The sequence below is a fragment of the Fusarium oxysporum genome, chromosome 15 (genome assembly GCF_000149955.1).
Source record: "Fusarium oxysporum f. sp. lycopersici 4287 chromosome 15, whole genome shotgun sequence".
Classification (NCBI taxonomy): domain Eukaryota; kingdom Fungi; phylum Ascomycota; class Sordariomycetes; order Hypocreales; family Nectriaceae; genus Fusarium; species Fusarium oxysporum.
Genome location: NC_031000.1, coordinates 696,882 through 708,626, shown reverse-complemented (window position 1 = coordinate 708,626; position 11,745 = coordinate 696,882). Strand labels below are relative to the sequence as shown.

At 46.8% G+C, this 11,745-nt stretch overlaps 5 protein-coding genes across 5 annotated transcripts; 3 read left to right on the top strand and 2 right to left on the bottom strand.

Annotated features, from left to right (window-relative positions):
- Nucleotides 1-1,757: 1,757 nt before the first annotated feature.
- Nucleotides 1,758-2,551, top strand: FOXG_16775 (glutathione S-transferase; the record flags this gene model as incomplete). Its single annotated transcript, XM_018396787.1, has 4 exons — nt 1,758-1,925; nt 1,989-2,079; nt 2,153-2,367; nt 2,459-2,551. The coding sequence occupies 4 exons, from the start codon at nt 1,758-1,760 to the stop codon at nt 2,549-2,551; spliced, it is 567 nt and encodes a 188-aa protein (XP_018257557.1).
- Nucleotides 2,552-3,886: 1,335 nt separating this feature from the next.
- FOXG_16774 (pirin (iron-binding nuclear protein)) lies at nt 3,887-4,681 on the bottom strand (the record flags this gene model as incomplete). Its single annotated transcript, XM_018396786.1, has 1 exon — nt 3,887-4,681. One exon carries the CDS (start codon nt 4,679-4,681, stop codon nt 3,887-3,889), a length of 795 nt encoding a protein of 264 aa, XP_018257556.1.
- Nucleotides 4,682-5,693: 1,012 nt separating this feature from the next.
- FOXG_16773 (uncharacterized protein) lies at nt 5,694-6,820 on the top strand (the record flags this gene model as incomplete). Its single annotated transcript, XM_018396785.1, has 4 exons — nt 5,694-5,873; nt 5,936-6,073; nt 6,138-6,189; nt 6,240-6,820. 4 exons carry the CDS (start codon nt 5,694-5,696, stop codon nt 6,818-6,820), a joined length of 951 nt encoding a protein of 316 aa, XP_018257555.1.
- Nucleotides 6,821-8,961: 2,141 nt separating this feature from the next.
- Nucleotides 8,962-9,597, top strand: FOXG_16772 (uncharacterized protein; the record flags this gene model as incomplete). Its single annotated transcript, XM_018396784.1, has 1 exon — nt 8,962-9,597. The coding sequence occupies one exon, from the start codon at nt 8,962-8,964 to the stop codon at nt 9,595-9,597; it is 636 nt and encodes a 211-aa protein (XP_018257554.1).
- A 117-nt stretch (nt 9,598-9,714) lies between these two features.
- On the bottom strand, nt 9,715-11,019 carry FOXG_16771 (uncharacterized protein). The gene has a single exon (XM_018396783.1). The coding sequence runs from the start codon at nt 10,857-10,859 to the stop codon at nt 9,933-9,935; it is 927 nt and encodes a 308-aa protein (XP_018257553.1). The 5' UTR covers nt 10,860-11,019; the 3' UTR covers nt 9,715-9,932.
- Nucleotides 11,020-11,745: the final 726 nt, after the last annotated feature.

The following is an 11,745-nucleotide window of genomic DNA, read 5'->3' as shown; positions in this document are numbered from 1 at the left end:
TCATCGGATGTCAGATGGGTAAAATCAGACACAAGAAATGGTTTGATTGCTCGTTCGGCCTCCTCCAGGCGTCTTTGAACCTTGACATTCGTTGAGATCAGGTGAAATGGCTTAAGCTTGTCTCTCCTCGGACGAATCAATATGGGGCCGTACAGACCGTCTTCGATCTGGCAATGGAAGTGGGAATGATACCAATAGCTACCATACTGAGTTGCCTTGAACTCGTAAATGAAACTGTCACCCGGTCTTATCGGCCGTTGTGTTACTCCTGGAACACCGTCTGACCAGGGCGTATCGGCCATATCTATTCCTAGGTACTATTAATGATCAATTGCTCTAAACTCTTTTTCGAAGCATACCATGGTAGTGAATCGTCGTGTTAAATGGAGAATTGTTAAAAATAGTGACAGATACTCTATCTCCCTCATTGATATCGATGAGGGGACCAGGTGATTGTCCATTGACCAGCATCATTTTCCTAGTAAAACCATCTGGGGTATAATTCTCCCACGTAATGGTCAAGTCGAAGACCCTCTTGCTCCCCGTTAGTATCGAGGTTTTATCTGTTCCTGTGCCAGCGTCGACCTCCAACTGGGAGTCAACAGTATCATAAATTACATGATTTGTAGGCCATGCGAATAAACTAATGAAGAATAGTTGGACATGTAGAACTAACAAAGGAAGCCAAGCTGATCGGGCCATGGCGAAGGGAGCGGACGTGATGGAAAACAAAGCTGTAAAGAGCTAGATTATTCCGGCTACAAACACTTCGACGCTTCTACGTTCTTTATATCAGCCTGATAGCCTTTCTGTTAGGTATCTCGACAGGTGGAGATTATGATCGCCAATTGAATCTTATTTTGGTTGACGATCTGGGGCACTAGTAGATATTTTCAGTTATTCCCAGCTGAATCATGGCCACGCTGACCTCACTCGGTAACAGCTGAGATCTTCTAACTCACTAAAGTATAATCGGGAACTCGGGGGTTCCAGTGTAGCCGACGTCATGGCCAACGGACGGATGGTTGTAATAGCCCGCAAAATTGAGATTATCTACACGATTGCTTAGAGACCGTGCATTCTTCGAGGTTCCGCTGGCGAGTCGGCACACTTCTTCTTACACCGTTTTGCTTTTTGCCTCATCTACCCCCTTAGTCCTACGCGTGGACCTGAATTTACGGCCACAGTCTGTTATCTCACCTTCTACTTAAGTATAGATTAGATTGGAATCTTACCTAAGGCATGCGGTTAGTTGTGGTTGATGAAGCCAGCAGCTTTCATTGGCTAGTCTAAGATTTGCGAGTAACACAGTTCTGATACACCTTTCTTCCATAAAATTTCATGACGACCTGCACTTGGCGAGTGGTCTTTCGGTCAGCCAGATGCATCTAGGTGGCATGACTCCGACTCTAAGCTGAATGTGACAGGAAACTCCGTGCCCAGGATCATCTGCAGGTATTTAGAATTTGGGTGCTTTAGGTTTGAGACTAACCCCTGACAGGAGGTCCGGTACGCCGCAGAATACGTCATTACCGCGCGGCTGGCCGAGGGCTGCTAGCGTTATCGTTGTTCATTTGTCCATGAGCTACCAACCTTTTCAAAATAATGGACAATTGTTGGCGATTGCTTTACCACGCTTGCCGTAGTAAGACAATTATTATTATTAACAGGAATGCAACATAATTATCCTTGTTGATCGTCTATCACTGATGCATCTCAACATTCCTATCCCTAAAGCTAATATAACCAACTTTGCAATGCAGACCAACAACGACACTGTGGACTGGAAGTCTTCGACTGACGAAAAGGGTCACTTCCAACGCCCCGCTACGGTTATCCGAAATTTCATCTCAAGACAGCCGGGCGCAAGATTCCCACCGGAGCAAGGCAGATATCATCTTTACGTGAGCTATGCTTGTCCATGGGTATGAATATAACGAAAAGCCTAGATGCGTGAAGTATTATTGAAGGAGAGGATTGTATAACAGGCTCATCGGCTTTTGATCGCTCGCAAATTGAAGGGCCTAGACGACATTATTTCCTTTTCAGTCGTCCACTGGCATCTCGATTTCCGGTCTGGTAAGTTTCCGGAGATGTTTAGCCGATCGCCTATGGCCTTAGTGTGAGAAATACTGACAAAGAGCAAACAAAGGGTGGCGCTTCGCAACTCCAGCCGACACGGACGCGGAAGGCGAGAACGTCGTTCCAGATCCATTGCACGATAGCTTCACCCACCTCCGCCAAGTCTATTTTGAGACAGACCCGAATTACGCAGCAAGATTCTCCGTCCCTGTTCTATATGACAAGATCAACCGGGTCATTGTAAACAACGAAAGCAGCGAGATACTGCGCATGTTTGGAACCGAAGTAAGAGGGCCGGGGCTTCACCACCTTCTCACGTTCTCCAAATTCTGTCATTTCGGTATTCCAGAGTCGCTCTGACGGCTGACAATCTCAGTTCGACCATTTGATAGCGGAAAAGTACCGATCGATCTCCCTGTACCCTCCGGAGCACCAGAAGGAAATCGACGAGGCCCACGAATGGCACTAAAACGATATCAACAACGGCGTTTACAAGTGTGGTTTCGCAAGCTCGCAAGAGGCTTATGACGAAGATGTAACGACGCTATTCAGGGCACTGCACAAAGTTGAAGCTTATCTAGCCACCAGCTCAGGATCTTATTGGCTTGGCGACAAGATATCCGAGGTTGACATAAGACTGTGAGTACTGAAACACTGATATATACTCCCGTGGTATGGTTAACAGATTCCATCCAGCTTTGTGACTCTAATCAGGTTTGATGTACCGGTAAGTTAAGGCTTCGCTCTTCTGCTGCTTACTTCTTATGTTCTACGAGTCGCTACAGTCATGTATGCACTACACACTTGGACTGATTTTTACGCCTTGGAATTAATGTTTCTAACAGAGACCACAGCCAGTCTATACGTATCACTTCAAGTGTAATGTCAGGGATATTCGGTCTGGTTACCCCCACATTCACAAATGGCTTCGTACGCCTTACTGGACAATCCCGGCCTTCAAAGACACAACCAATTTTCTTCACATCAAGAACTATTACACTAGAAGCCATACTAACATCAACCCATCCGCCATGACGGCTGCCGGACCATCGCCAAATATTCTTGGGCTAGACGGAGATGTTACAGTAGTCAAGTCTGCTACGAAATAGAAACAGAAACTATCTTTATTTGCTTTGTCGTGAACTTGCTCTGGTGTAAAGTCTTCCAGCACCTCAGATAAATGCAGCATCATGAAGTGTACGGTTTCTAATTGTGTTAGCGTGATTGCAAGATTTTATTCTTTCTCTCTCCAAACTTGAAGGGAAAAAAATATATATGGCTAATATTTCATTAAGTTTACGAACACCTTAATCGAATGAATTTAAAAGATATGATCAGTTCTTTTCGCAAGTTAAATCATTTTTAAGACAGCGCTTCTTTATTGTGTACGTAAGCTTTCGTAGTTAGTGCTCAGAATACTGTAGGGTAGGCCATCTTAGCTCTACGGGCATGCTGACCACCTCATTTGTCTGTCCGAAACTGCGATATGATTGGCTTCAATCAAATGAAGCCCAATTTTCCATGTCCGATTAGGTTAAACGGTGGTGGCATAAGGGGGTGACAAGGAATTGGGTTATGATCAATTGTGTAAGGGGGAGAGACCCTTAGTTAGTGCAGGCAACTAATAAATAACTCTATTCACGAGAGCATCCGCTTTTAGGACAGCTGGTCTGAAGATGGCGACGAAGTCGAATGAAACAGATATATCATATTGTTTCGTTGTATCTACTTAAGTTCGCGACTCATGTACACCTCATTTAGTACCAGTATATTTGTATCAAAGGTTGCGGACAGATGTTAGGTCCTACATACTCATTCTGCGTTTCATATTGTCACTCTGCCATCCCTTTGCCCTCTCAAATCCATTTTTACCCTGGTAGAAGTCTTCGAAAGCCTGACGAATACCGTCAGCACTAGTTGATACAAATGGTCCATGCTGAACGATTGGTTGTTCGAGGATCTGGCCGGCGATGATGAGAAGGCGAGCGCTAGAACCTTCACTCTCAGCAACCTGGATAGAAATGGCATCTCTTCCTGGTTTATATATCACCGTACCGTACTGATCTACCCTTGTCAAGATTCCGGTTTGAGATGCGAAGTCCGCAGAACCTTCAAAGACATAAGAGAATGCATTCCAATCCTTGGGCAGGGATTGAACCAGTGTGCCACCCGGTTGGATTTCAACATCTAGATACCACACGGGGGTGTATGCCAAGTCTTTGACGCCGTCAACGTTGCCGGCCTTGCCTGATATAACCTTGACAAGAACCTTGCCATCATCTAGATGCGCGAGCGGGATCTCTCTGGCTCTCAGATCTCGATATCTGGGCTCACACATCTTCAGATGTTTTGGGAGGTCGACCCACAACTGGAAACCAGCACCTGAGCTTCCATCAGGGCTCGGGATCGGCTGTTCGGAATGCATAATGCCTCTGCCCGCAGTCATAAACTGCAGGTCTCCAGCATACAGAATGCCCTTGTTCCCAGCAAAGTCCTCATGCTCAATAGAGCCCTTGAGGATGTAGGATACTGTTTCTTGTCCTCGGTGGGGGTGATCAGGAAAACCTGCACCATTGCTCCCGTTCATGTGGTCAAGCATGAGGAATGGCGAGAAGTTGCGCTGGTATTTGCTACCGATGGAGCGTCATACTCTGGCTCCAGCGCCCTCGGCCTGTTCGAGAGCGGTGAAGATTTTGCTAATCGCTCTCAGTTCCGGCATGGTCAATGGCTGACTGAAACGAGGAGGGTGTGTTGGTTGATAACTTTAGTGTGCCAACAATGTATAAGTTGTAGTAGGCTGGACTTGTTCGAGGTTGGACTCGGTCTCGTTTAGCGACTTCGATAATTGTTATGAGGCTTGGCCCGGCGATAATGCATATATATATCTACGCTGCGCATATGCTCAACCTGGAGCCGGACTCAAGTCTCTATAGCGGCTGGAAGACTTCCTGAATATTCTGTTGTTTCACAGAGTAAGCTTATCAATGCTGACGAGATTCAGGTGGGGTAACCACTCATCAGAACCGGCCAAATTATGGAGGTCCGACTAGCCTTGTGCTGTGAACAACCAGGCGCTTGCACCTCGCTCATCAGTCAATGTCCGGTTGAGACTCCGTCTGCCCGTGCGGCAGAGCTCCGCTCGCTAGGCATATCGGTGAGAAGAGCAGTATGCATTGAATAAATTCTGTGCTGGCGCTAGAGCGGTCAAGGTACATAACGATGCCTCTCATAATCTTAATCTAAGATGAGAGGCTGGAGCAGAGAAGACCCACATTCCGGTGTCTTGGCATTTCCCGCTCGGCCCTCCCCTAGCAGCTAAGTGTGTCACGGCGTCGCGCCCTACCTTTACCAGAATGAGTAAATCTTGATATGAGAGTTTGATCCGCGCGGCTCGGGGTTTAGCACACCTTGGCCCCGCAACAAGCCAGACTCCGATTAGTGATGCCTTCTTACGAACCGAAAATGGAAGTATACTTTGCACGTTCCACATTTGATCGATATGACAGATTTCTGGCATTTAAAGTAGCACCAATGCCTCCATGAAAATAACCATATCATCCTTACTTCCACTATTATCAAGTCAAGATCAAACGATTAAGTCCAACGTCAGAATGTCGAACAAAAAGATCATCGCTGTCATCGGTTCTACCGGTTCTCAGGGCGGTAGTGTCGTTGATATCTTCCTCAATGACCCTGTACTGAACAAGGAATGGGCTGTTCATGCTATCACCCGAGACCCATCGAATGAAAAAGCCAAGAAGCTTGTGGAACGGGGTGCCAAAGCTGTCGCTGTAAGTCATAGACAAAGCTCAAAGCTCCTGTCTTTGGTCGTTGGTAGCTGACGATCGGAAAGGGTGATTTGAACAACAAGTTGTCTCTTGTCAAGGCTTTCACTGGTGCAACTGCAGTTTTCGGTGTTACCAATTATTGGGAAAGTATGAGTACCGACACCGAGATCCAGCAAGGCAAGAATATTGTTGATGCTGCCAAAGTATGTTTACAGATATCGATTTTGGGCACGAGCTGACTCTTCTCCCTTTCTTTCCTTAACAAAGGAAGCTGGCGTCTCGTACTTCATTTTTAGCTCATTGCTCGATGTTAAGAAACGTAAGACTTATTTTCGCATACTTAAGGAAGAGCCGCTCTGACATGCGCAGTTACTAACGGCAAACTTCCTCATGTCTACCACTTAGATGGCAAGGCTCGTATCGAAGAGTATGCAAGAGAGGGTGGCGTTCCCTCGAGTTTCTTCCTTCCCGGCATGTATCTGCAATCCGTGGTAGACTTCTTCCGACAGAACGAAGGTGCCTGGGTCTTTGCTGTTCCCATGCCGGAATCCGCGCCTATCCCCATTTTCGATGTTCGCGACACCGGTATCTGGGTAAAGGCTATCGTGTTGAAGAAGGACCAACTGCTTGGGAAGAGGGTTCTTGGCTCTACCAGATACACGACTCCCTTGGAGGTCGTTGATGCTTTCAAGACAGCATTCCCAGAGGCAGGGGAAAAGGCCGGCTTCTACAGTTTACCCCATGACGCATTCCTTCAGGGCGTGAAGGAGTCAATGGGTGCGCCAGATTGGGTAGCTGAAGAAGTGTTGGAAAACATGCGGCTCGTTGCCGAAGGCGGTTACTTCGCTTTTGAGCCACTTGATGACAGCCACGCCGCGCTGGTGGGTGACAAGCCGACCTCCTTGATCGACTTCTTGAGAGGGCATAAGTCCTTCAAGGACCTCAAATAGCTCAGGTAACCGGGATATAGGAGTCAGTATATTAGAGCATCTATTTAAGTATGCAATGTTCTCCATGATTATTTACCATCTCTTGCGAGTGAGATTGTCTGAATGGGTGGTGAGATGTCTGGAGGTCATCGCGATACGAGGTTCCGTTCGATCACCAAACGGAAGAATCCCCAATTTTATGTACACAATACTTCCATACATAAGTTGCCAACCAATCCATTGCACAAAATGGGTGTCAAACCAAGACATGAAGAAGGCTCGGGCCAAACGCTCGGTCATATGGATAATGGGATGTAGAGGTCCTGTATAAATGTAGCCAATTAAGTTAGTCTAGTAACTGTTACAAAACTAACCGTCCTGAAGATATCAACTCATGCCTTTTTGTAACTCATACCTCGGATGACGTAGACGCCCAGGCAGAGGTGAATAACTGGAGAGAACGAGCAAGCCATGCCGAAGTGGCGGGTCGCTGTGTTGCAACCGTTGATCGAGTTCAACATACTGGCGCGTATGACGGCCTGTATAGGAAGATACTCGAACAATGTCCTAAACATTTGTTCTGTTCGTAAGCTATTAGGCCTGATTCTTCCTTCAGTGGAATTGAAACATTCTGAAGTCGGGTATTGCTCATGTCCTTTATCGTTCTTTATCTTCGGCAGCAGTCTGTTGCGCCGATCGATTTAGGCATCTCTCCCTGATTCCCAAGTACGCCGTGAAATGCCCTGTCACCCACCAAGCAATCAAAATAGGCAAGCCGGTACGCAGATAATTACCGTATCCAGACCAGACCTCTATCAGAATAATCCATAGTGCATAAGCCGGGAATGCGTATCCAATGCAGTAGAATCCGGCCGTAAGTTCAAAGAGAAAGATAACGGCTAATACGTTGACGACAGACCATATAAGTAGGAGAAAGGGAGTAAACGATATAGGAATAAAACTATCAATAGTTATTTCGAGCACCTAGAAATTAGTATCCGTAAATAACCAGAAGGTCAGCTGACTTAGGGTCTATTACCTACTACTTATACCCTAACCCTTACAGAATACCTAGTTACATCTAGTTATAATTACAGCAAATAGGATTAAAAAGATCTTTCTAGTAATAAAGCATATAATCCAAACATTGCAGATACATATACACTTATAGATACTAAACTTATTATAGACTCTATTTATAGTAAGGATATAAAAGAACGATCCTAAAATAGATATATATAGAGGTTCCTGAATGCCTGATTTATTGGCTGAAGGACATCGGCAGTGCCTCAAATCGGGTTAACGTAGGCTTGCACAGCAGCAGTATCATTGCCTTTAACATTTCTCAACGCAGACTGACCCTACTCTATTTAATAGTAGACTTCCCGAGCTGCATCGAAGAGGACTTGGAAATTAGGGCGTAAATGCCCAGATGCCACAGTAGGGTAACTCGCGCTATTGTAGATAAAAGTTGTGCTATCTGCTGGGTCATAGTATCAAGCCAGAGATCTATCGCCGAGTGCCGCAGCGAGTCGATCAGAGGCACCCTGATGAATGTGTATACCCCACAACGCGTGCCCCTGCAGATGCTACTCTTCACATTTGACGGGTTGGGAAAGCGCAAAGGAGAGTGAAACTCGAGTGATGAAACTGGTTGTTTCGCAGACGTGAGGATTATTACTGAGCGTCAATACAATTTCTCTTTCTTACAATGAGCCTCAAATTGCCTAATTCATTCATTCCTCATTCAGCGGTATGTATTTTAGCCAGACACGGACAGTACTGTCCCTTTGAGTGTCCACGAAGCCAACAACATTGAGTTTCTCTTCTCCCAGTCCAGGCGGTACAGTATTAAAGATATACCTTGATCGTGGAATGGCCTAACACGATGAAATCAAGCATAGGGAGGCGGGATTACAAATCAACCGCGCGGCAACTCCGCTTGGCTGCGTCACAATCAGACCGCGACGGCCTTTAAGCGGCTTGCCGCGCGCTGGATTCACTGAACAAAAGCCGTATGACAAATCGAATTGTGAAAGTCGGTATCAAGAGATTATATGATGCAACTATGATGCAACTAAGATCCCACAGAACAACGACCACACATCTACTCTTTTATTACGCATATCACAATTCAGTCCTCTTTCGTACATTATTTATTCATGGCAAGCGGTATCTACCAGGTCGGCATCATTGCCGGCAGTCAACGCCAAATACAAGCTGGCAGCCAAATCACAGACTGGGTACAAGGTATTATCCAGAACCACCTGGGCAACAGCAATACCGTGAAGTTACAAAGGATCAACATCAAAGATCTTGGTCTTCCAGTTTACGATGAGCCGTATCCGCCAGCTCAGATCACCAGCACCGACCAGTACACAAAAGACACTACCAAAGCATGGTCGAAGATCGTTGCTCCTCTTGACGCATTCGTCGTTGTCACACCCGAGTATAACCTTAATGTTCCGGCCGGCTTGAAGAACGCGATCGATCTACTCTACTTCGAATGGACAAAGAAGCCGTTCTTTATTATCAGCTACGGCGGTATGGGTGGAACATTTTCTTACCAGAACTTGAAGCGATCGTTAAGTCTTGCTATCAAGGCTCGAGTTGTAGAGAAAGGAGTCAACCTCGCTTTTGGTCCAGCGGAGAATGGAATCGCCCCGAAGGCTGTGACAGGGCAAGACTTGGGTTTATCTGTGACTGACGACGGAACGTTATGGGCGGATAAGAAGGGAGACATCACGAAAGGCTGGGATGAGTTAATAAGCTTGCTGAACGCAAGCCCAACGGAATGATTGAGCCTGTCGCGCGTGCATGAGCGGGATACAGCATAAACGTATTATTCAGTTAGTCCCTGGTTGCATACAGCTTCCACATAATGAACTTAGTTTAACCAGATCTTATATGAGCACGTGAGATGTGGCTTCGAGGTTAGAATCTAGACAAGTATCCCGACTCTACCGCCAGCATGAATGAGAACGGCATGTTTGATCAGATTGATAACTACGAATATCGCCGGGCAAGTCTAGTGCGCAGGACCATGGCCCAATTTTAATATGTACCTTGCCTCGTGTTTCCTGAGACCCTACACCATGAGAGGATAACGGGATGAAAACGAGATCAGATCTGTCTATTTTTTGGCAAATGAACTCTCCCTCAACCAAGATTCCAATGTCTGATGAGCAGGATGAACCCTTTGGAAGGTTGACCGATTTGCCTTATAACCCTCATCTCTGAACCAATCGACCATTACCCCCAGCTCCTTGACTCCCGCCTTCACAGCCTTCCCTAGTAGACCGAATGTTGTCGGTGCTGGCTTCCCAGTGGCTCTGAAAAAAGATTCATCAAGTTGAGACGCAGTCAACTCATCGCTGACAAGGCCGATTGCCTTTTGGTTCCAGACATCCGGGTGTAGAAAAGCCTCGGCGCCGAAGAAGCCAATGTCCTTAGTAGAGACCCACTGTAAAGGCTTCTCTTTCAATGTATCGCGGAGTATGGTAAGGAGAACCTTACTCTCGAATCCCGGCGACAGATTGTCCATAAAGATTGTAGGACGCAAGATCGTCCAGCCCATGGGCGTCCCTTGCGTGGCATCACGGAGGTGAAGCTCGATCTCATGCTTGGTCTTGAAATGCGGTACCGGTGTGGGGTTAACCCAAGACCTCTCATCACCTCCGCGCTCAACACTACTGTAAACAAAGTGCTGAACCCCCGCTTTGATTGATTCGTCCACTAAGCTTTTCCCCTGTTGGACCTCGATGTCGAGTGTCATGCTCTTGTCCGTAGAGACTGCAGCCTGTACTGAATAGACACCCCACAGAGGGACTTCTCCAGCCACAGCCTTGGCAGATTTGAAAAGATCAGGGATAGCGTTGAGATCTCCTTCGATGAGCTTGATCGAGGAGGATTTTGCAGCGACGCGTTTGGCAGAGGCGGAGTTTGCATTGCGCGTAACGGCGAGGAGGAGAAAGTTGGCTGGCTGCCGCGCAAGCACGGAGTCAATGAGAGCTCCACCCTGTTTACCGGTTGCTCCTGTGATGAGAAGAGCACGCGACATGACTGCTGAAGCTCAGATGGTGTGAAAGCGAGGAATGAAACAAGAATAGGATGTGGAATGGCACTCCAAGTTTGGTTCAGATGAGGCGGGAGGATGTAACTTATGGTTATTATACTGAAACCTGGCTTTGATCTAATAAACACCATCAGTCTTTAGTAGGTGGATCTCGGAGACTTTAGGAAGTGGGCATCGGCGAATGCCAAGATGCCGTAAGACCGACTAGTAATAATGAAATCTCCACGCTTTACTCTATTAGGATATTCGCGTCGAGTTTACTAGCCTCGACACTGAGTAGCGCCATTGGGCCATGATACCGCGCGGTTCATTGCCGTTATTCTCGACTGAGATGCAAGGGGCCCGCGGTGTCTGCCGCGCGGTGGACGACATCCAGCTGTCGATCCATTTCTAGTTTATCTCTGTGGGTTTTGGTATCTTTGCATGATTTAACCCGGTTCCTAAAGGCTTACCATCAAATTAAGTAATTACCCATCGTCACAATCATTGTGGTCAGCTCAGCACATCACATGCACTCCTCTGAACGTCCGCCCTACTATTCAGTCTGCAACACTAACAATTAGCATTGGCCCATGAGAACCCGGCCATACTCATTGAGCCTTCAAGTACGATGCGCTAACCACGTTCACTGCCGCTCTCTGTTATAAACCTCGCGTCGACACGATGCGTGCCCCTTGATTGTTAATCCAATCATGAATGTACGTTTGAGACCGTCCATCCCGAATATGCGCCACATCGAACCAGCTCCTTCGGGACCGACACATTGGGATTTCAGTTATTATGACCTTATGCCAAAACGGGGCACCCCGTGTATATACATACTATTGTCCAGTACTGTCATTCATTCCAATTCATCAGGTGCTAATAGAAG